This window comes from Tympanuchus pallidicinctus, unplaced genomic scaffold, assembly GCF_026119805.1.
Source record: "Tympanuchus pallidicinctus isolate F22 unplaced genomic scaffold, pur_lepc_1.0 scaffold2, whole genome shotgun sequence".
Taxonomy (NCBI): domain Eukaryota; kingdom Metazoa; phylum Chordata; class Aves; order Galliformes; family Phasianidae; genus Tympanuchus; species Tympanuchus pallidicinctus.
Genome location: NW_026294721.1, coordinates 10,131,475 through 10,157,139, shown reverse-complemented (window position 1 = coordinate 10,157,139; position 25,665 = coordinate 10,131,475). Strand labels below are relative to the sequence as shown.

Below are 25,665 nucleotides of genomic sequence, written 5' to 3'. Positions count from 1 at the left end.
ACATAGTATAACAGACATCAGTGCACAATATATACTACTTCCTCTGCGTAACTGCTGCGTCTCTTTTTGTTATGTTATGTGTTATGGACAAAATATTTCTTAGCTGTTTGAGTACCTGAGGATTATTTTTTAGGTTACAGTGTTACAAAACTCACAAGTTTTCCATGGACTTGCATTCAGATCTAGGAAAATCATTCACTTTTCTTTTTTCCTTTTCATTCATGAATCCAAATGGTAGAATCAGTAGCATTTGTTTTCATGTTGAAAGCCAGAAACAATGTTTTTTGTTTAATTATTCCTGTAAAAACTTTCACACACTGATGATTTTGGGTCTTCGCTGAGCTGGTGGGATCATCCCTCTGATGACCTCAAGCCAGAAGGCAGAGCCCAACCACCTCAAACTGGTGGGGTGCAGCATGCTAGTTAGTATTAGGTTGGGAAATTACTGTCATCTAGCTTCCCGATGCATTTTTCCCTACAGTAGTATTCAACTTTTCTGGCAGACCTATTGCTTGTGCCACTTAAATGATGGAAAAAATAGTCGTTTGTACCTTCTTTTCCTACAGGATTTACAGATAATCAGTACGGATGAAAACCAGGTATTTGTGGCTGTTCAGGAATGGTACCAGACAGACACATACAATCTGTACCAATCCGACCCACAAGGCATTTACTATTCTATCCTGCTGGAGAACGTCCGGAGCACGAAGCAGCCAGAAGAAAATGTCCTGATAGATATTCTGGAGGTAGGCTTTTAGTTCTTCCAATGTCTGTGGTCTAGGTGGAGTTTTCATTCTTTTATTTGGATTATGAATATAAATAATTTTCACAGTTGTCTTTAATGTAAAAAGGCTAGGATTTCTTTTTTGCTGTTAGTATATCATACTATATATGTGTTTCTCTCTTTTCCTGCTAGTGTGCAGTGGGCTCTAAGAACTAGATAATTGGTATGATGTTACAGGGATGTGCAAAACCAGAGTTGATCAAGGCTTTCTGCATGTGAGAAATGGAACTGACAGCACAATTTATTATTAAAGGAGGAAGTTATGTAGCTGCCTGTGTATGGCTTTTTTTCTTCTCCATGGTACACTTCCTGACTTAGAGTCTCTTAGCAAGTAGATCTTTAAATAATAAACCCGAGAGCCTTGTGCTAGGTTTTGTGTCACCTCTGACAAGTGAAGAATCAACAAAATTAAATACTGGACAGCAAATTCACTTGCTTTCACAGGGTGTATCGTGCCAGCAGTGTTTGCTATGTGATGCTATCTTATGAACAGTTCTATCTTTGATCTTATCTCTCGTGTGTTTCGCGAGATAAATGAATAAAGAATATAGCGTTTTGGAAGGCACAAACTTGTCATCAATTCAATTCTTCCTGCTGCTGACTTCCATGTGAAGCAAGATGTACATTTGCACCGGTTTTGTTCTTTCTTACAGCATATAGTACTGACCATTAACAGGATTTCAGACGACATTGATCTTTCTTCTGACCCACTTTGGCCACTGTTATGCTCTAACTTGTCTGGTGTTAGTTTTCTGGGTTTTTTTTTTTTTGTTTGTTTGTTTTGTTTTGTTTTTGTTTTGTTTTGTGTTTTACAAACAGGTCTTCCTAAATGTACCAGCCTTCTTGTGGAAACGGTCAGCAGTAATTCTGATTACAAGTATTGCACTTACAGAGGTGCTAAATGGCTCTAAATAGGCTCTTCTTGGTGGGAACATGATAGCATTTTTTTTCCCTCCTTTATCTTCTTCATCATTGATTAGCTTTTTCTTTTCAAATAGCTAGAGTAAAACATTTACTAATTACCAATTTACGCACAGATTATTTTCTATGCTGACCCTATTTAGAAATAGAGCTACTTTAGTGAGTAAAGCTGTAAATTGTGTGCCACATTCCCACAGGGTGATATACTAGGAGCAGTATTTTGCAGCTCATTGCTTTTGGTCATTCCTGTAGGATGCAAAGCCATAAGAGATTAAGGCACTATCTCTTCTCTCAGCATCACCTAGAGCACATCAGTTGTGTGGAGATGCCAACTCTCACTCTCCTTTTGTCTGCAACAGTTACTTATTTAATTCAGTGTCACTCGTAATTTAAGAATTTCACAGTGTTAATGAACAAAAGTGAGAGATCCTAGATCATTGTGTACACAGAATTAATTTGTAAGGTTGCATTAAAAAGAACATGTGCAAATGATAGAGTAATTGAAAAACAGTTCTACATCTTTAGAATTGTTTTTGGAATTAGGTTGCATCATAGGAGGGCAATTTTATTTGTTTAAAGTAAGAAAGCCTGCAGCTTTCAGATAGCTTGTAAAATAAATATAGTGTTTGTCTTCTTTACTAAATAGTGATCATCTATTCGTATCTGCAAATAGAATGTGGATTATGTACACTTTATAGCTAATAAAGATAAGTTGAAGACGGTGGGAACGTGTTTTTGGGTTGTTTTTTTTTTAATGTACTTTGATTTTCGCTGTGGACATTTTTATGCATGTATCCCATAATTGGAACAGAAATCTTTAACACAGAGGTGATCTTCAGTGGTTGACAATTTCCATCAGTGTGTAATTCTTAACATTTTCACTGTTGTTCTTCATTACCTGTTGCTGTCTTCACTTCATCTTTTGCTGGTACATCTACTCTTCTACTTGTCTGCTTTCATTTTCTCTTATGTACATTGTCTTCTTTGTACAATATTTCATTTCTGCTAACGTTGCAAATATGATGGGGAATAATTGCCAAATATTCACATCAAAGAATGGCAAAAGTATTAACTCTCCAAAAGCAGTATGCCTTTGAAATTTGTATCAAGTGCCACTGACACGACTCAGTCACAAATTTGACTCAGTCATATTTGAAAACAGATACCCAAATGTGCTACTTCTATACTGGATCCTGTTTTGTTTCCTGGATGACTAAGAGCTCCACAAGTTGGAGCATTTATTCTCCATGCTTACTTTCTTGCCTAAACAGTGACTCTTAGGCATTTAAATTTTAATCGCATATTGTTATATAACTGCATTTTTTTTGTATTTCAGTAACTGCTGCTAATAAACACTGTGGGCCTATCTGAACACTAGTAGCAAATACTGTTCAACTGTTACTAAAAGAAAAGTGCAGTAATTATTGTCACAGATTACAAAGCCACCACAGTGAAAGTGTTTACACAATAGGTTTGTAAGGTGCAAATGACCTTTCTGAAAGTACTGAGGAACCACAATAAGAAAGTGGAAAAACAGCTACAGTAAAAAAAAATCAAAAGAAAGCCAAAGGAACGGCGTTCTTGAATTCCCTGACTTGTCTTACTCTAGGAAACCACTTTCATATTTTAGATAGCTTCTGGATTGAAGCTGAGCACTTAAACACTCCCTGGTGTTTAAATGTCCTCTTCTGCACAGCATGTTATTTGCTATGCAACTCTTTTCCCTTCATTGTAGAAAGACACTAACGTCCCACTTTTAGACCAGGAAAATAAGTCAAGGAATGGAAAGTGACAAAGAATTTGTCTGTCTCATTGTCACAGTTGAATCCAGTAGGTAAATTCAACATACAGATCTTAAAATATTTACAGAAAATTCAGATATGAGATTCCAAAAGTCACAAGACAAATATATTGGAAAGTGCTATACAGTGGTAGGGAGGTTTTAAAGCTGCCAATTTTATGCAGTGTAGTTACCATTTTTATTTTTATTTGCTTATTATTATTATTATTTTATTTTTTAGCTAATGCACCACTCCAAACCTCATTCTGCTGAACATTCTCTGAAGACTGATGCCTCTTGAAACCTATTATTTCAAGTAGAATTTATGCCTTTCTTTCAAAACAGTGCTGAAGTGCTGGTCAGCTTATATCTTTTAGAGCATTGGTGAGTGTAGTTAATTGAGACACTGAAATTTTTTTCGTGATATTTCTGTGCCTGATAGGATTCAAACTCCATATTCTGCAGAGGTGAAGTTAACCTAGCCCCTTGGCTGGATTACAGATGGGAATAGCAATGAAGAACTTTTTCAGTCTGATTCTCACTGTATGATTATATGGAGCGATTGATATTTATTAAACAAGACTGAGAGAAGAAAAAAATATTCACTAAGTATTACTGTTTTTGCCATCTACAAAGAAGAGGGATTCCTCCCTTGCAGTCCTTGATCTAATTACTGCTTAAATATTTAATAGTATTCACTACAAAAAATATATGCACAGAAATTGTAATGCAGCTCTACCATCCTCAGTACATGTTTGAACTGCTCAGCATTCATGTTCATGCTCTCTTTGGAAGAAGGAATGCATAATAAATTCCCAGCAAGTTGAAGTAGCTTTGACAGTTAGGAATGCACATTCCTTATTTTTTCCACTTTTATCACCTGCATTACCATGCAATTGACTGTTGACTTGAGTCAATGCTGAGCTTCCAGCATCCTGGAAGAGTAAGCTAATCACATGTACATGGGTTTTAAGGGGGAAGGAGCTTGTGAGAACTTTGGGTAGCAAAACAGTTATGGAAAATTTGATTATCTGGATTTAAATGTATTTCCAAGTTCTAGGGTATTACTGTAACCAGCAGAATATAATCTCTGTAGACTTTGGTCAGTTCCTTAGAAAAAGAAATATATTTATGAATGATAGAGATCAAATCTTTAGCCTGCTGCTATGGATGCCTTCTCTTGAGCCTAAGCACAGACGTTTTTTAAAATGTGTATCAAAGGAAGTTAGTGGTATTTGGGGGAGAGAAGAATGGGAAAAAAAAAAAAAAAAGAGGAAACTAAGTGTTTCTGATAAAAAGTAAATAGTAAGAGGCAGATATTCCTGTTCATGCTCAGACCTGCACATTGGGCAGCTATACTATGCTGGAAATGGTGTATGAGTAGATAGATGTTTCCAAGAATTTTTCAATAATACAGAAAGCCTCATAAGTAATCATAGGGTAAACAGGGACACTCTTAATGAAACTTTCTAATTTGATATGAGATCTTACCTCTTTGTCCTTTTCCTCTTAATACTTTGTTGTATTTTTATTTTTTCTCTTTTAAGCTATCGATCATTTCCATAATGGAGAAAATACTAGAGGCATGCAGTTCAGAGACACAAAAGAGCAGTTGATCAGCAATAATCCTTGCCAAAAAAATGTGTATATGCTGGTTAATAACTTTTTTCTCATTTATGCTTCAGGTCAGGGGTGTAAAAGGAGTCTTTCTGGCCAACCAGAAGATTGATGGGAAAGTTACAACCCTAATAACCTACAACAAAGGCCGTGACTGGGATTTTCTAAACCCTCCAGACATTGATATGAATGGAAAACCTACCAACTGCAAACCTGTAAGTGGTCCCATCCTCTGTCTGAACTGCAAAAGAATGATTTCTATGGACAGTATGTGTAGCAGTGCAGGCAACCCAGGAGCTTTGTGCTGAGATTACCAGTTAAATTAATACACAAATCTACTTGCGTGACATGAGCAGGGATTTAGCTAGCTGTTAGTCCAGTCATCTTGTACAGTGAGTCATGACTCCGCCTATAGCTCTGCATTACTTATTTTAGAGCTTAATTTGATGCAAAGAAGACAGCTTTTCTTGTGTTTCATCCACACAACCCAATTCAGAACAATCATAACAGTAAGTTGTTTCAGGATATAAGAGGCACATCAGATGCATCTTACCAATGTCTTTTTTGTTTCCATCTTTCATACTTTTATTTCATCTTAAAGCAAGATAACCCTGTTAAAGGAACTCTTGACAGTTGCTTGGAAATAAAAATCACATTTAATTGCATCAAAAAGTCTTTTTTTTTTTTTTAAGTTGATGTTATTGTAGTCCTAGCTACCCATAATATCTCGTTTTTTGCGCTGTACTGAAAAACTTCATATTTTTGTCAGTGATTCTCCATTCATGGGGACTCCAGGCTCTGAATTTCTAGGCAAAATAAATGGTTTCAGTCCTGCTACTGGCAGAAATTTAATCCTTCTCCACATAGAAAGGAGAGGGCTGGAGATGTTGGCTCCTGTTTGAAAATTTCGGACTGTGCTATATGTCTTAAGCCTATGGGTCCTGAATCTGAGCTCTCAGATCAGTGGAAGAATAGCAGAAGCAGCAGCTGCTGAGCACCACTGGCAGGCAGCAATAATGACCTCCAAGTGCCACTTCAGTAAGTGCAAGAGGCAGTAAGTTGCTTAGCTAAGAGAGATAGTGATCATCCAAAAGTCATTAAACTATTTTTATGATTTTTTTTTCTAAAAAAGAAATGTTACCTAATTTTTAAATTAATCATCATTTTACCTAAGTACTTGAGACCAGCAAACATTCTAATTATTGCTGTTGCTGCTAGCTAGAGACTTTAAGCAGTTCTGTCACATGGGTTTTTTATACAATAATTTCATTCCAACTTCTTTATTATTGTCAGTCAGACTATGGAGACACTCTTGTTAGATGGCTTAGCGTGGTGTTTTGGTCTAGACTCCACTGGCAACAGCCATTCTCTGTAGGGATACATCAGTGCAACTGTTCTCTGCGTGGGCTTTCATTATCACATAAGCATAACTGTTACCAGCATTTTATTTTTTTTCAACCTCTGTTCTTTTTCCCCCACAAGCCTGATTGCTACCTTCACCTCCATCTCCGCTGGGCAGATAATCCGTATGTGTCAGGAACAGTCCATACGAAGGATACTGCACCAGGGCTCATCATGGGGGCAGGTAAAAGCACAACATTATTTTGCAAGACCTGAAATGTAGTAGGAATTGTTGATTTAGTATTGATTTAGTATTTTGGATTATGGCATCTACCATTATAGAAACATTACCAAAATAAGGCTCTCACTGAAGAATGCTCTCACTGAAGAACGTTCTTTTACAGGATCCCTGGATCAAAAGATGTAGTAAAAGTTAATTGAATCCCCCAGAGCTCAGTCTTCTAGGATAGCTCTGTAACAGTTAATGCCATTATGTTTCTCTATGTTGTTTAGTGTCTCTCTCCCCATTAATGAAGTATGAAGCAGTGGTGATGGCTGAAGGACCTGTCATGTTGCCTGGAAGTGAAGATCCTTACCATCTCCTCTGGCATCATGAACAGCCCAGTAAATCCAATAAATCTAAACAGTGGCCAAGTCTTTGTTCTTCATAAAGATCATTTGTTTTGTAATATTTACAAATTCCTTTCCAACTAAAGGGAGATGAAGTGAAAGAGGCAAGTGTGTCCTAGTGCTGAGAGCAATGCTTGTGCTGTTCCATTATAACATGCATGTGGGACCACGTTACTGTGAAATGGAATTTAATAAAAGAAATTCCCTCAGAGTATTGACTACTCATCACTAAAAACATTCACGTTAGTCTGTTTTATTTTGTACCCTTGTGATTCATTTATTCATTTCATTTGATTTTCTTTTCCTTTGCTTTAAAATCTTGAAATGTTAACAGTTATAAAGTGCTTTTTACGTCTCGTTATTTTATTCCATTGTTCTGAACTATGTTTAGATTAAATACACGCATGTATTACTTCTCTTTTCATGAAAATGTATCTGTTTTTAATCTATAATGATTTCTGCTAGTGTTTTATAGAAGGGTTATTAGATTGAAAATTTCCTGAGAATTTCAAAGCAAACATATTTGGTGTTGAAAGACAATGACAGTTGCTATTACTTCAATATAACTAGATTTCCTTACAGTAAATGGAGTTTAAGATATTTTACTGGAAGCAGACCTAAATGGAAAATGCTGCATTGTTTTTATTGATGAGAATGAGACTAAGAATATATAAGATGCCTTTGTGGATACATTTCTTGGAAGTATCTAAGTAGATATTTAATTCACGTTTAATACATTTCAGTGTTTCAAAAAATAATAACCATCTCAAGGATCTTCTTTTTACATAACGGTGCTTCCTATTCTGATGTAGCTTCTTACTTTATGCCTCTGCCTTTTTGAAGCAAATTAAGCAATGTGATTTTATAAATTAGTCTGGCACTTGTATTTCATTTTTCTCTGTCCCTGCATTATAATCTGATGTGATTAATTGATACTTTGGGGGATTTTGATTTATTTTCATTTGGTTGGGTTTTGTGGATACTTCTTAAGTGCAGGGCTCTGAGGTGATAAAATGGATGGCATGTTGGAGAAGAGTACTTTGCACTTAATTCCTTCCTGGAAAACAAGACCATTGAGGAGTGGCTGAAGGAACTGTGACTGTTTAGTCTGGAGGCTGAGGGGAGACTCTTATTGCTCTCTGCAGCTACCTGAAAGGAGTTTGTAACAAGATGGATATTCTCTTTTCTCAGATGACAAGTGACATAGGACATGAGGAAACAGCCTCATGTCACGCCAGGAGAGGTTTAGATTGAATGTCAGGAAGAATTTCTTCATGTAAGGGATGGTTAGGTATGGGGACAGGCTGCCCAGGGAGATGGTGAAGTTGCTGTCCTGAAGGTATTTAAGAGGCATGATTGTGGCACTTAGGGACATCATTTAGAGGTGGGCTAGTGCAAGGTAATGGTTGGACTTGATAATCTTAAGGGTCTTTTCGAGCCTAACTTATTCTGTATGATTTTATCACTTTGATGTCTTACCATGCCTGGTAAATAAGCTAATAACAGCTTTCCTCAACGTGGGAGCCTTTTTAATTATATCCAGATATCATTAAGAAACAGTCTGATGTGTTACATCTGATCTGATTGTTGAGCAACTTGTTATGGAATTAAAATGGTAGACATGCCATCACTCATAGCCACCAGGTAAAGTAAGAAAAAATTTTCCAGGGATAGTGCAATATATTTTTCTCTGGTTGAAGGTTGCAAACAGAGCAGGACTTTGTTTTGTAAGTATGAAAGAGCATCTGCGTGCTTGCAAATGGATGACCTGACTCAGCTCTGATTTTGTCTTGCATTTGTATGGTTTGAATGCTCAGGTCATGTAGATTCAGTGCATGTCCCCACTCTTATCTGGCAAACCTGATATCCTTGTAAATTTACCCTTCTTATCAGAAATAATTTACATACAACAAGCTTGCATTTTTTTCTGTCCTGATTCCCAACATTGATAATCACATGCAAATCAACAGAAGTACTGGTTTCTTTGCACATACAGAAATCAGATTATCTGGACTACATTACACTCTATTGGAATTTCACTGTTAGAATTAGTGAGAGCACATCATCTGCAAGTGGCAGATGATGATATAGATCCAGGAATGTCAGTTGATCAGTGTGACTATGAACCATCAATGCGTTGCACTGTGGAAAAGGGAAATGTATTTGGAGGGTAAAGTAGGTAAATAATAGCCAACAGGGAGAGGAAAATATTAGTTATCTGGCAAAATACTGTACTAGTAACAGTGTGTACAGTTCTGATAATCATTTTTCAGGACCAGTGAGCAGATGCTAAGAAGGACTACTTGGCAATTGATGGAAATAGAGATTCTGTTTACATGGAGAATCTCATTAGCTGAGAAAAATAAAGGCCAATAAAGAATATGATTTATTCCTGAAAGTGTAACCATGGGATAGAAACAAATGCAAGTAAAGAGATGTTCAGTGAATGTATGGTAAGAACTGGAAATCAGAGAATAGTTTGTAACCATAAGAACGATGAAACTGCTCCTCTCAGTGAGAGCATTGCGTTTATTAATCAGGAGGCCAAACAGCAGCAACAAAATCACTGTAATGTGGAGATTGGATACATAACAGAAAGATGATACAACACAGTTGCTTGTGACAATTGAAAGCATAACCTGTGACTTAAGGATTGTTTTGATAGGATTGTTTTGAACTCGAAAAGTAGACCACAGAGACGTCTGATTATTGTTTTCATTAAAAAAAATAATTAAACAGAAAATAACATTAATGCCTAGAACCTTTGGGGAAAATTTAATAATGCGATGTTAAAATTGCATCTTTTATAAATCACATTTACAAATAAAAATTGAACTCTATTAAAGTTGTGTAAGTAGTTCTAAGGAAAATGTATTTGTAGCTTATAAATATATATAAATTTTGCAGACAGAATATTAAGTTTTATAGCTGTATATTAAAGTGTTCATTCAAGTAACTGGTTTGCTCCCTTTAAGAAGTGTAATAAGATTTTGCATTGCATTTGATTTTTAATCTTGGCAGTGACTTCTTTTTTCACAGTATCAGCTATGAAATGTGTGTCAATTGATGTGTAAATTTTTTAAAATAAATTTGGAGAACTTTTTTATGAAGAATGTTTAGAGAAGTGTAGACTTTTCAGGTGCTGGTTTACTGTAATTCTCTGCTTAGTTTCCAGTCCAGATGGCAAGCCAAGCAAGCGGTAAATTTTGCACATCGAGGAAGTGCTGCAGAGTTCAGTTTACTTTTTGTCACATCTGGCTCAAATACACTGCATATATTGTGATAAATTTATAACATTTTTCACAGAAGTAGCATACAGAACTGCCACTACAGAAAGGATGAGGGAACAGTGAGATGACAGAGCATTTCCTAGAGCATTCTAGAGTAAAGATCCTTCAATTCCCAAAGACTTTTCTCATGCCATGTTCCCTGACTCTGACTGTGAGTCACTCCCTCAGTCAAACACTTCTTTGTTTTGCCAAGCAAAAAGCAGTCTATCTGGGACCTGAAACACAAATTGGTTGCATGCATCTTCTGTGCTGACTAGTAGTTTACAAGCCATGACATTTTAGCTTGTTCATTGGCTAAAGAGATGTCATAGCTGCATTAATTAACAGGCAGTGTAGGCACAGGGCATTTACCTTTTTGGAGTAGGTACCTGCCTGTGTGCTAAATTTCAGTGGCTGAAAAAGATTTTCCATATTTGAAGTGTTCCTTGTAGGGATTATTTCTTCTCATGGTAAGCATGTCTAAAATCACATTAAAAATGTGACTAATGCAGTGATAAGTAGTGATTAAAACATGTAAATTAATAATAAATTGTAAATGAAATTGAACTCCCATATTTGCATGACTAGAGATATCTGCTAAAATGCCTGAGCTGTGTGGAACTTTAAATTAGCTAACTCTCTTGGTGTCTTTTTGCGTTCTCACAACTATACCACATTTCAAGAGAGCTTGACTGTCCACTGATCATCATCAAAGTGCATTGTTTTATTTCAGAATCAGATCACTGTGCTATCAACTGTTAATTTGGCATGTGCAAAGTTAGGAATAGCTGGGAGAAATGCATGGAATAGCAGTCAGTGCCCCTGTACTTTCAGCCTCGCCACTCTTGTAGAGATGGAACTTTGTGTTTTACGGTTACCTCACCTATTCCAGATGCAGTAACTTTTTCAGTATGAACTTCAATTGTGCTCAGTGTATTATATTACCTTTACTTGTTACCACAGAAGGATTTTGAGATGTAATACCCAATAAAATGATGAAAGGATTCCATGTTGTACTGACACATCTGAGGACTTACTTCAGACTTTTACAGCTATAATAAAGAGCATAAAATTTAGCACGATTCTCCAGATAACCAGCTTACTGTTATATCCGTGGGTTGTGTTAAGTTACAACATACCAGAATGTGGTGGGTAGCAGTATGGCATTTAAAAACTGTTCTTTTTTTGGATGAGACATTTGATGTCTGTGACTGAAGTGTTGGCTCCCAGTCTTTAAGAGCTGAACAGAATTTGACTATTTCTTACCTTCTATACCCTTGATTGTGATGTCAGTTTTGTTTTGTTCTATTGGCCACCACTTTTAGCACAAATATGGCTCATAATTGCATTCAGATACAGAAAAGAAATTTTAGGGTATTTCAGCTCAGAAAATAGAGCACTTGTGTGACTTTGCTGCTATTTGTTTATAAGGTTATTAATGTCAGGACGTTCTTTGCATTTCATTTGAGGTGAATTGGAGCTGCTGGAAAGGAGTTTATAGGGTTACATGTTTATAGGCTGTTAATTGTGCTTGTTAGCTGACTTAATTCAGTAACATCACACACTTTGAGATAGAGCCTTGAATCAAAACTTTTGACTCAAATATAACAATGTATTTGAAGTTGCATTTTACCAGGATATGAAAGTTTAAACAATGTAATTCTTTAAATAGGGAAAATCCGTAACGTTTTTGACATAGATTAAACAGAAAGGTTTGGAGACATAATCTGTAGATTTCACTTTATGAAGTTTCCAAAATAAAGTGGTAGATATGTTTCTCCTAAAAAAAATCTGGACGTATTGGACATTTCAGCCTTCATCAATGCCCAGAGCATTACATCAGCAATCAGAAGTCCCTGCATGGATCACCTCTGCATTTTTTTTTATTTTATTTTATTTTATTTTACCCTTGACAATAAAGTGGGCTGCTTTCAAAGGTTAGAGAGCAGTGTTCTTTCCCAAAGCAATCCATCTCCATGCCAAATCTGTCATTAGTTGTATTTTTGACAGAATAGTGTTTCTCTGCAACTATAACTGAGTCCATCTCCTTTTGTTCATTTACCAAGAAAAGGCAATAGAGGTAAAACCAAGGTCTCCTCTAAGGAGGAGTCGTGGCTGTCCTGACAAAGCTCCAGTTACAAAGATCTTGCTGATACCTTTGTTATTAATGTGTCAGCTGGATGTAAAAGTCTTTCTAATGAAACAAAAGTTAATGATGTCAGTTTGCAGACTTACTCTCCATTAGCTAAGGCAATTTACCACTGCACTTTTTAAAGTGCAGCTCCATAGCCCTTCTCAAAATAAAGATCCACTCATGTAAATAGAGTTCTGTTGACGAGAAGGTAAGAGAGACAATAATTGGCATTTATCCAGGAGCCTAATGGTCTCTAAGAGTGGAGTCTTATTTTCACAATGACAAAGCCAACTATATCTGTGCTGAACTACTTGATAAATGGAGTTGGATAATGGAGTTCCAGCATGGAGTTGGCTGGAAAGAGGTAAAACCAAGAGGGGGCGGTTGAAATAAATGAACTCCATCCTGTAAATTCTCTGATTCTACATGAAGTTTAACATCATCTCATCTAGGCTGTATACAGGATTAAATAACATAGGTAAACCATTAAGTGACGTAGCACACACAGTTTTGATGGTCCAAATAGAGCATGTATTTTGAGCAGTGCACACAGTTACTCTTCTCCAGGACCTGTAATGGCCATACTCCATAAACAGATCTGTTTTGGTGGTAAAAACAGCTATTTATATAACACACAAATGAAATTACATACTGCTATTGTAATCTCATGGGTTTTCTTTCCTAATCTCTTCTGTTTGAGTATCTGATAACTTCTCTCTTTCTTTTTACTGTAAAAGCATGTAATGCATATATTTAAAACAAAATCCCCTAAAGGGACATTGTTTAGAAAGGATTTGGAGCTATGATTGGTTCTCCCCTATAACTCTGTGAACTGGTGATTTAATGATTTGCTGTTTTAAACACAAGTTAAAAGATAGAGATTTGGGGTTACATCTTCTACGATCTTGATTTAAAAGTTTGTTTCAAGACTTTTGTATGGAAAAGTCAGTAATCTTCACAGTAATCTGAATGCTAGCTGCAACTCTTCAGTGTAATTTGTCAAAATACTCCATGGCTTCCTGGTGAATACTTAAATACAGCAGTAATTCTACTCTAGACTTTCGCATTTACAGAGCTTTTTGGACCGTAACCCCTGTTTTCAGTTTTTACATACTTATCTAGATCCTGGATTTTTCTACCATTCCATAAAGTCTTACATTGAAAACATTTTGTTTTTTAAACAATTCAAGTTCAAAATGAATAATTTTACATAATGTGATTAAGGTATGGTACTGAGTTCATGTACATTTCGAACTTACATCCTAAATACACATTTTAGTGTCAGAATTAAGCCTCGTTGCTCCTGCCTATGTGCAACTAGGAATGTAAATAAATAAATAGATTAAATAGATAAGATGCGCTTTTTTTTTTTTTTAAGAGACTATGTCTATTGATAATAAAATTAATAAAATAAAACTACTCATCATCTGAGTTTTGTTCTCACTCTGACTGCTGTCAGAACTATTTCCAGTCTCTCTTGTTAATTGGGTGCCCCCTTCTTTCCTTATCTTTTGTGACAGGTAACCTGGGGTCTCAGCTGGTTGAGTATAAAGAAGAAATGTACATCACATCTGACTGTGGGAAGACATGGCGCCAGGTAGGAAACTGAAATAATTGAAGGCAATTTTAAATTTACCCAATATGTTGGATTTTATTATGTGTACCTTATCTTCATACACCAACTCTTTTGAGACAGGTGGGCATTATTTTGCAAGCAAGATGTGGATACTGAGAAATTAAGGAGGTGATTTGCAAAGATCTAAATTGGTTGGGCTGTCAGATTCCCCTGAAACTCAAATATTCTGGTTTCTTTACAAATCTTCTAATATCTTGCATAAGAAGCATGCGGTCCAGTTAGGTTTTTTGTAATTTCAGTAATCTTCCTATGCTAATGAAGAGGTGGACTTGGGCTAAATCGTGCAGTATGAATATCCTATGCTGAAAAATGGGGTTTGCATAGGAAGGGAGAAAATTGTTCTGCTTTGCAGTTAAAAACTGCTATTAAAGCTTAAAGTTTGTTTTCCATTGGAAATGAGAACACAAAAAGAGATTGGAAAAAAAATAGTAGTAAACCTTTGAATGTCTTTTAGTATGATTTAATCAATTATAGGATTAAATATATGAAGTATTTTTAAAAAATCCCAGTCTTGTAGTGATTGAAATGACATTTGATTTTCAGATGTTTTATGTTTCCAATGCGTAGTGTTGATTTAAACCTAACACCTTTCTAATTCACTTTATTTTAAATTGCTCTGCCTCAATGATATTTTCTTTATGAGTTTAAATGTCCATAACAATAGTAATAAGACATGAGGAGGTTCTGTAATCTACTTTTAATGTATATCCAGAGAAAAGAAAAAACAGCATTCAAACTACCACTATATCAAAAAGTATTTTATTTCAGTTAAAACAGTGTTTTAGTGTTCTACTGAAATAAAAGCTGTATTATTATCTGGGAATAAGTAAATGGAAAAATGCACTCACTAGTGTTATTAATCTCAGCCCCTTTGACATAAGAGTAAATACAGACACTTTCTTATATTGCTGTTTTAGATTGCCATTAATACTCTGCAAAAGAACTTTTAAAAAAATATATATTATTTTTATCATGGTAATGTTCTTTAAGTTTTAAAAGATAAGATTTTATGCCAAATTCTTTCTTGAATTCTAGCAGATGATAAATAGGTGTTTAAATGCGAAAGCCTTCCAGAATTTACAGCCTGTGCTGTGCTATCTCATACTTAACAGAAGCCTCTCATGTTTTATTGTCACCATTTCCCAGACTTTCATAATTTTGATAGGGTGAGAAATAAGAAGGAAAGAGTGATGGAGATCAAAGTCATATTTTGCTGCTTTTATTTTTGAGACACTCCAACAGATGATATGTGTTGGAACTTGACCTTAAAATGGCTATTCAAACTGTAAAACCAGCCACAAACTGGTCCTTATTGTGACAGTCAAAATCAAACCCACCATTGCTCACTTGATTTTAATTAAAACTGCTGTGAAGTCTTGGAAGAGCTTACTCAATATTTGCTATCAGAATAAAAACATAGATTGCTGTATATACATTACATGTGTTTCCTTTCTCTGTTGGAACTCATGAAAAAAAAAAGACAAGAATTTTGTCATCAGTGATACAGGAATTATTTGGATAGAAAGTTACAGCTTTCCTGTGCTGGCAGAAGGGAGGGCAAAGCTCGTGTTCAGTTACAGTTCTTTGGGTGGGTTTAAGTCTCTACCTTGGAAACTTTGAGGCTGTGATTATTGAATACCTGTCACCTTTGTTACATTCCATACATGAGGTTGCAGAGTTGTCTACAAACTATGAGAAGGAATACACAAGCTTATGTAGAGTGAAAAAAAAAAGAACATAGGTAAATTTGGAGAACTCAGAGGAAAAGACTGTTCAAGGAATTGAGTAAAAGCTTTCGTGAAGTAATAGCAATATTGGCACTGGGACTCATAGGCCTAGGAGGAAAGTGAAAGATAATCCAACCACCTGCTCTGAAGCATCAGTTGTACCAGAAACAACTTAAATAGAGATTTTCCAGGCCTATTTCTTAATCTTTCACTGTAGGAGATTCTGCTGTGCTCCTATATAGTGTTTTACTTCATAGATTTTTTAACATTTAACATAAGCTGCTTTGCATATCCTTGCTTTTTGTTGTTCTTGCTGTTCCACAATTTTTTGCAAGGTAAGCTGATTTCCTCCTGTCTTTTGGGAGCTGAAGTTTTCTGTCAGCTTTAAATAACCTTTCAGATGTTGAAAGGCAATTATCATGTCTACCCATAGCACAGGCTTTTCCCCCTCCCTGCCAGTTTCAAATCTGCCTTTTTTTCCTAAAGGAAGAAGTTTCTAAACTGCTCTTCCTTTTTGTTGTTTGTTGATCAGACTATCTAAAATCTTCTCTTGAAAAATGGAGAAATTGGATGCAACATTATAAATTTTATAATTATTAATCAGAATGAAATGATTTCCTTTGATATCTTGACATCTTGGCTATCACCTCACTTCAGGAGGAGATCTCTTTTTTTGTACTAGAGCATCACATTGTTAACTCAAATTCAGTCTGTGATTTGTAAATGGGACCAGTCCCCATATTTGTAGTTCACCCTCAATTTAAGGAAAATCTGTTTTTCAGAAATGTCTGAATCTGTTTTACACACTTGGAATGATTTCAACTGAACTCATGTTTCCATGGCTTTTACATGGTATGTTCACTTGAGAATTCAGGGTGATTTACTATGGCAGACAACACAGCTAGCACTGATAGGTACAAATCAAAATGCCCAAAAAGAGTTCCATAGAATTAAGTAAAATTTAAGAAAAAGTAAAAGCAAAGATTCTAAGTAACCACAGTGTGGGCTGGTGACAATTGTTCTACTGCCTTTCTGTTGCATGATGGCTGACTTGCTTATTAGTGTTTTTTGAAAACATTACTGAATAACATTTGAAAGCAGAATGAAATGTGTGGTGTGTACTGTATGTACAACATGGTACTGTAAGCAGCACAGATTTAGGAGCTGATTGACAGGTAGCTTATATGTCCATGCAGCAGCAGTGACCTGGAATGTAAGCAAGAGAAGGGAACCCAACCTTGACATTATCATGAACTGTGTGAGCTTAGATCATCTTAAGTGAACCATGAAGTATGCCTAAAGTGAACTCGTGGGACAGATGTGTCTAATTGGAAGATTTCTCCATCTATTGTACCAGGAAAACAATATTGATAAAATGTGTTAATGAACATGATACTGGGTCAAATAAATAGATCTTGCATCCTGGGAGAAATGGACTGCCTCTGTACACAATTACAGACCATACAGATTTTGAACATTGTTTTTCCCTGTGAGCCTGTTTTGAGTCCTGATTTTCAAAATTTTAGGATGCTCTTCTAAATGTTAAGGATGTGCTTTTTTAAAACAAGCTATTTCTCTTCAACTTTTCATTTTATTTCAACTTCATTTGCACCGTGAGCAAAGTAAGAGAAAGTTCTGGTTTTCAGAAGAAATGGCTGAAATTCAGATTCTGTGATTCTGTGAAGTAAAAGTAAAGACAAGAACAGGAAAGCCTTTCATGTTTGATCTGCTATGGAAGATCTAGTGCAGCCACAATATATTGTACTAACCTTCTAAGGTTACACAGTGCACCTAGGAAGTGAACCTAGATCTTTGGAGCTCCAGTTCAGTGGTTCAGTTGTAGGAATATTCTTTATCTGTTTCAAATCCTTTCATATCAAAGCAATATGAAATACCTTTGTTTAAGCAAGACTACTTTTTTTTTCTGCAGACATCTTAAGGGATGTGTGGTAATACTTTCAAGCACAGTGGTAAAGGATGCAATCCCAGCTTCTCACCACTGTGAAGGTCCAGCTGCTTCCTTCTGCTGTAGGAAAATTACAGATTTGGATTTAGAAATGGATGTCATTTTGTGAGATGCAAGCGACTTTGAGTATTTTTGGTTACTTCTAAGATATCTCAGAGTAAAATTGTGTGCAATAAATTTCTCAATTAAGCATGTTCAGTTATTTTTTATGGAGCTCGCTTAATTGCTCCCAACAGATAACCTGCTGCAGTTGCAATAGACACAGGAGCAAACAAAGAGACAGAAGTTGACTTTACTATTATAAAGCACATAAATTTATCCAAAACATTACAAAAGAAGGAAATATTTAGAAACGGGTTATATTAATTTAGTTCTGTTCGCTACTAGTAAGGATCATTATGAATCTATTACCTGATGTCATTTAGTGGAGAGAAGTCATAATTCTAGGCTGTCATATGAACATGCCTATCTATTGTTTTCAGGTTCTGATTTCATGAATTCATTATTAAATGAAAATGCAGGAATTGATACTTATCTTTTAGTTAGAATGTATTTGAAATGCTTGCAAGAAGAGCATGATATAAATATGACATTTATATACCTGTAATGGGTCTGCTGTGCCTTATAGCATGCCATAGTTTACACGGGAATAGGTAAACCTGGTGTACTGAAAAGGTGCACTAGGAATTGCCATGATGCTTTTCTGAGAAACCCTAAATTGGATGAAGTCATGCAGACAGCATCTTCCTTTATCTTCTGTATGAAGGTGAAGCTTTTAGAAACTTCTTGTTCTGGCACTGCTGTTTCATTTTGATTTGAGCAAAGGTTCAAATGAAATTTGAAACTCTGCTGGCTTATCTGAGTTGAAGCGATTTCATCCTCTTGAAGTACATCTAAAATGAATGTTTGCATTTCACTGAATTGTCTTCTAAAATGTGTAGCTGAATGTAACAAGTAGATAGGACTGTAAATGTCCCCTATCGGGGTTCTGTCAGTAAACTGACAACACCAAAAAGCCAATGAAACACTCGAAACCCAAGGAATCCCATAACACGTGTTCTTACGAAATGAGGGGAATATTGAATTCTAAAGGCAAATTAAGTGCTTGCTATTTGTGAAGTAATGGTGGATGTGCTGTATGATTAAGACTTTTTCTCTCTTTGGTTCAGTCTTACTTATCTCCTAAGTGTATCCTTTAGCACTGTCATTAAAAAACCATTGTGTATTGTCTGCATTTTCTCATTCACAAGGCAAAGTAGAGCTCGCCTTTATGTTTTTTTCTTTGGCTTTGTCAAAATGTGTAGGAGGCTCTGTGTTCTATGAACTGCTATGTGTGTGCATAAACTCTCACTTTATCACTTGATCTTATGGTAAATGAACTTTCACTGGCTAATAACATGAGTAAACGCCGGCTTAAAATAGATAACAGATGCAGAAAATAGGATATTTCTTATTCATTTATTTTAGTACTACTGATGACCTCTAGACAAACGAATGAAAATAATTTAGGAGATTTTGACTCCTTTATAACCATTAAATCAATATTACATGTATTTTGGTTCAGAGCTCAGAGCAGCCCCCTTATGTGATCACAAAGTTTGAATTTAAATAAATCATTGACATTGCAAATGCAGAAAACAGTGGCATCAATTATTTCAACTTCGGTAGAGTCTGAAGAACTTGCAAGACAGCCCCAGACAGTGGCAGTTTTCCTATTTTTCTTAGAATTAGATTACAAAGCATTTCATTCTGCAAGATATAAAGAATATGGCAAATACTGAAGTAAGGTGATAGGTCACCTGGTGATATATAATAGGAAAGAATGCAGAAGGCATGCTGCGAGGAATGTAAGGTATGGCTAAAATCACTTTAGACAGTTTAATCTGACTGTGATTTGAACCTGAACATTTCCTGATTCACCTGCTTAGCTTTCTTCTCTTTTACAACTGGGAGAAGTGTAAGAGTTAAACTGACTTGTATGTCCTTTTCTGTTTACAGTGTGGACATTATGAAACATGTAAGATTTTTAATACTGGTTTTCTCATACATTTTGTTTCTGCATTTGCTTAGTTGGACTTTTCGTTTTCTGATTTGTAGGTCTTTGAAGAGGAGCATCACATCTTGTACCTGGACCACGGTGGAGTTATTGTGGCCATCAAAGATACCTCTATCCCACTGAAAATACTCAAGTAATCCTACAGTCAATTAGAGCAAGCTATTGTGTATTCAATACAAGAGACAAAGTTCAGATTTTAAGATGAACATTTCAGTGTAATCACGTATGAGATGCAAGTGTAATCTGCTTAATTTAACATTAATTAATTTGACAGAATTCAGAAAGATGTTTTCATAAAGATTTCTTCTTGGTGGTATTGGTACCATGACATATAATGTATTAATCATAACAAGATTTTCTAACATAAGTATAGATATTTTTGCTTAAACTGCTATCCTGGAACTCTACGGTACAAGCCATGTTTATCATGGTCATTATCTGCTACTGGTTTGCACCTGCAGCATATGGCAGTAATGTTCTCCCTGTGATGCCTTAGGTCACAATAGTTGTTTCATACTGTGATAAAGTTCTGTTCTCTTCAGCCACGGTAATGAGAATGCTGGAGAATAGCCCTGAATTGCTCTGGCAAGAACAATGCAACATAGTCTTTTGGAGCCAATGGGAAAAGAATTTCTCTGTGCATAAAAGCTGTATAGTACCATATGCAGGAAGCCCAGTTTTTCTGACAATTTCCTACACTAATTAATTGTACTACACATTCTGTGTAGATCCTGTCATGTGATGCAACTACAGAAAATGGCCTTCTCTTGTTTGACTGGAAAGTTTAGTTGCAAATAGTTTTGTTATGAAATAACAAATTTTCAACTGAATGATAGTGAAGCAAATCATGGTAGATTTGTGTAATGGCATATGAAATTATCATCTTTGTGGTCAAAAAAAAAAAAAAAAAAAAAAGAGTGATAGATCTATAGTGATAGAATGGTTTAGGTTGGAAGGGACTTAAAATATCATCTAGTTCTAACCCCTTTGCCAAGGGCAGGGGCACCTCCCGCTAGGTTAGGAAATAGGAGGTGCAAGTGATCAGAAGATTGATCATAACAAGGCTCATTTTTGCATAATGCTGCTTATTCTAATAGGATCTTGGCTGTATGCTTCATTAACTAGACTGAAAACCGTCGTTATCGTAGTATTAAAAAGACCTGAAAAGTACACAAGACAAAAGAATTCCAGTCATAATTTTTAGGTACACAGAGTACTTGAATGCTGAACTTTGAACTTTGCTGAATATCTATTGAAAATTTTTGTGCGGATTGTCATAGCTGTAAGGGGCCATCATCTTGGTGCCTGCAGTTTTAGCACTTGAGCAGTTCTGCATGCTTAATGTTTTACTGACCTCTGCTTAACAGGTCTCCAGCTCAGGGACTTCGAGAGAGAATGAAGTGTAAATTAACTGACTCTTGAACCTACAAATTAGCAGGATTGTTTGTTGACAGACATTATTTTTCATTTGCCTGAGAATTACCGTTGTTGTCACAAATTTATTATGCTCTTTCTAATAAAGATGGGAGACCCTGGAACATTAATGAGATACACCACTCATGCATACTGTGTTTCAGTGATTGTAAATCCTGGGGTTTAGTGGTTATGGGATTTTTTATTTTTTCAATGAATTCTGACTTGTATACTACTTGCAAATGAAACCACTTCTATTCTTTAACAGGTTCAGCATAGATGAAGGCCAGACTTGGAGTACACATAATTTTACAAGCACTTCAGTCTTCGTAGATGGATTACTTAGCGAACCTGGAGATGAGACACTGGTCATGACGTAAGTTCCTGTCTACACTTCTTTTTTTAGGGTTCTCTGCTTAAGCACTTGAGCATATTTTCATCTGTGGATGTTTCAAATAATACTTGAGTCATTGATTTTTTTTTTCTTGCTGTCACACAAGCCCTTACACTGATCATGTCCAAACAGCCCCAGTGTGCAGCCTACCTTTGATTTGCACTATATTCTAACCCAGTATTTCAGATTGTAAAGATAAAGAGTTCTGTTTGTATGAAATTTCACATAGCTGTGGTCAGAGTGTGGAGTAATAGGACTGCAGAGTAAATCTGAGAAACTTACATAAAAATAACAGTATCCTGCATTTTTTTCTGATTTTTACATATCAAAAGCATTAAACATCTGTCCTTTCTTCTTGTGCTAATTGTCTTCACAGTGCAAACAAGTACATAGTTGTCCAAGTATGATGCTTTAAGTGACCAAAACCTGTGCTAACAAATACATACTTTAATTCTGTGCTGTGACTGAGGGAGATACTGTGATTTAGAGTTAAAAATAAGCCAATTCTGCAGCTCAGACTTGCATTTATCTGTCTTTTTTTTCCAAAGGGCTAGGGACTGCTGGATCTGAGCTGCAGGTTTTGCTCTGTCTCAGTGTAAATGCTAACTTTTTAAGAGTGTTTGAAAGTAAAAAAATAGCTATCCAATGCTGTACATGCTGAATGCAGTAGTAAAGGGGAGTGCAAGAGGAGAGTGTGCTCCTGCACGTAGGGATGTGCAGGATGATGAGTTTGCTTCTCTCAGAGCAGTTTGTCTGATGCTTTGTATTGGAGCTCAGTATATTCATGACAAGCTTTTTCTTCTAGGAATTAGAAATACAGCTGTCTTTAATGTGTACCAGTAGTATTTTCCTCAGGGGAAAAAAAAAACAAAAAATCAACCCAGCCCGTAGTTTTTAAAGGATGTGCAGCAAAACAGAAACGCCAGCACACTTAAATGCACTGCATCTTCCTTTTCTCTCAAGCATAGATTTTTATGGTATAATATATATCACACAGAGGTATTTGTGTCTCTGAATGGAGGATTTCCATTACCTTCAGTTGAAGTATAGGGATCAAAAGCTTATTCTACTCTGTACTTACTGACAGATAGAGCACTGCGCGATGAGTTTGTGCTCTGATTTTTGGTTTTTATTTGTTGAAAAACAGTGATTTTGCAAAAAATGTATTTAATTATCTGATTAAATAGCTGAAGACCTCATGTGAAAAATACGTCTTTTTGGAATCATACGTATGAAATACATCCCTCTGTAGCTAGAGTTGGTACAAGATCACAGGCTCACTAATAACCATCATATGACTTGAATGTTTCTGAGGCAGGAGTCTGACTCCCACATCTCTGTCACTCTTGCAAGGTCCTACTTTGCAACTAGTTCTACTGAACACGGATGATGTCAGTGACTTCCCGTTACAGACAAGCACTGAAAATAGTTGCTGTCTTCCTACCTGTCTCCAAACATAATGGGAAAAATAAGCCTGCAGTATGTGTTTCCCCACTGCTGTTATGAGCGTCCTTGCCTTTTCTGCCACCTTTGCTAAAGTTTTACCTTCAGGATGACCTTGTCTGCCCAGTGGTGTTTTATTTGGCTGTGTATCAGGACTTTTTGTTGTTCTCTCTGGCTTAGATAATTTTCTCCTAAAACTTCACAGTTGGATTTAGATGCTGGGCATGACTCTATCTATCAGAATTTTCGGCTCTTGAGAAATGCCATCCTCTGATTCATACTCCCTGAGGAAAATAATCAATTCTGACATCTTTTCCATTAGAAGTGCTACCATCTTTTCCATTTTGTTAGATAAGTGTTTTTACTTCTGGCAAATGATGGTAAGATGTACTTTTGTATGGTAATAGAAATAAATTAATACAGCATCTTTTACCCTGAATCCAGTCCCCAATTCCATTACTAAGAACCTAACCTGGCATTTTTACTTGTGCAGGATTTTCATTTTCTCCCTTTGGTGGGGAGATTGTTTGGCTTTGATTTTGAATAAAAAGTCCAGTGTAAAATCTGCATAAATTAGCAGAGATAAGATAATTCTGAAGTGAGAAGATAACAACTAGAAGACTTTACAGCAATATGGGAGGAGACTTTTGCATTTAAAACCTCTAGAATAAACTCACAAAGGAATCAAATATTTTACTTACTTTGAAATAACCTCTTTCTGCAGGGTAATATCCCAGTTCCACTGAAATTGGGCTGTGGATTTCCTTCTATATTTTTTATTTGAATTGGGGTTAAAAGTGATAACAAAAATAGAAAGATTATCTGGGGAAGATATTAAAAAACACAGTAATGATGTGTGAGAGACTTCACATTCTCCACCATGGTGATGGAACATTACCTGATTTGAAAAGGACTTTTGTTTAAATTCTCTTCTGTCCTAACTTAACCAAAACTAAGTTCTCTGGAAAGCTTTAGTGAAGGAAGGAACAGGGGAATGTGCATGTGGTTACCTCACGTTCTTCAGAACGTGATCTTCAGATCTTCAGAAAGTTTTTAATATCCTTTAAGACAGAGCAAAAGCAAATGCAAGCTTGTCAAATTCTTTTTAAAAAACTGAATTTTCATCTGCCAGTCGAAATTCATCAAAATCATTCATCCAAATCCCTCACAGTATTCAAAATATGTGCACTCAAATGCCAAGGAAAACATATTTTATTCCATTGTACTATGCAGTAGACCTACTTAAGTGTTTTAGGAATTCAAAACAGTAAACTATGAGGAAATTTTAGGGAACCGTTTCTCTGTAAAAATTATACTCTAAGTAGAGCTACTTAATATATTTAGGAGTTTTAAGTAATAAAGAATACATAAATTTACAAATTGAATAAAATTGTTTTCTAAATGAAGGACTCAAATTCATCATTTATTGCTAAATGAAAAGTAAGATTTGATAAGAAAGCTTCTTAACTAATAGATATATATTAAATTCATCAAAATAGTGCTTGTTCTAATAGGCTTTATTTTGTTCTAAGTTATTTAAGAGCAAAATTTACTGAAATGCAATGCTACACTTCACAATATATTTGGGAAAAAAAAACCTTCTTAATAACACTGTATTGAGTAACAGCTCAACTTAGTGGAAAAAAGAATAGTTTTATGTGTTTGAAATATTGATGTTCCTCTTCAAAGGAAGTAGTTCATATAATGAAATTTTCAAATGTGTTTAAATGACTTCTAATTACAGTTTAGCTTCTGGGACTATTTGTGCTGAGACTGCAGAGTAAATCCAGCAGGGACAGTAACTGTGGTACTTCAGACCATGGTCCCTTTTATTAAGAGTTTACATAAAATTCTTTTCTTTGTGTTAGGTAGGATCAAATCCTTCTTTACAGGCCATTGTGTACATATATAATATATAATTCTTGAAGGGATTTTTTTCCTTGAGGTCTTACGTAGAGCAGCAATTTAAGATGCTACTGTGAAACTTATTGACATCTCTTAACTTCTTCTTGTGCTTTGTGTTCTTGAAGTCAGTTGTTGCATTCCTGTTGACTTCCTAAATGGTAATAGGAGAAAGAAAATAGGTTAAACTTAATCAAAACATGGTGGATATTATTTAACAGGGTTTGGATATTAGGCAGAACCATCTGGATTTTTGCAGCTGTCAATTTTGCCTAGGTACGTTGACACTGACATGAACAATCAAAATTACATGTAGTTTATGGAGCTTATTGTTGTGCCATATGTGCCTACACATTTTCTTGTTGTCTTTGAGTATCCTTCCAGGTGGAGGTTACACCTTTGCATCATGTGCTCTTCATTGCTAAATTTCTCATATTGTACCCCTTAAAAAAGGCAGCTAACGGGTTAATAAAGCCTGAGTAGGTAAGAGAGTAGCTGATTTCCCAAGATGAATTATAGGTTTTAGTTACAACCATATGATTTCTTGTTTGAATGAAGTTTTAAGAAGCGCTGCTTGGTGATGAAATCGTTCTGCTCTTTGTGTAATAAAAAGCATACCTCAGTGTCCATAGGTGGAAGAAACACAGCCAGA

The 25,665-nt window shown here is 35.8% G+C and overlaps 1 protein-coding gene across 9 annotated transcripts in view; it reads left to right on the top strand.

Moving 5' to 3' along the window:
- The window catches only part of SORCS2 (sortilin related VPS10 domain containing receptor 2), a 527,145-nt gene that overhangs the window by 455,397 nt on the left and 46,083 nt on the right, over window positions 1-25,665 (top strand). For all 9 annotated transcript variants that reach the window (XM_052683127.1, XM_052683125.1, XM_052683126.1 and 6 more), the window contains exons 9-14: window positions 567-746; window positions 5,171-5,317; window positions 6,585-6,687; window positions 13,997-14,073; window positions 19,903-19,994; window positions 21,543-21,650. In XM_052683127.1, the coding sequence (XP_052539087.1) occupies window positions 567-746; window positions 5,171-5,317; window positions 6,585-6,687; window positions 13,997-14,073; window positions 19,903-19,994; window positions 21,543-21,650 (707 nt within the window). The remainder of the gene's footprint in view (window positions 1-566; window positions 747-5,170; window positions 5,318-6,584; window positions 6,688-13,996; window positions 14,074-19,902; window positions 19,995-21,542; window positions 21,651-25,665) is intronic.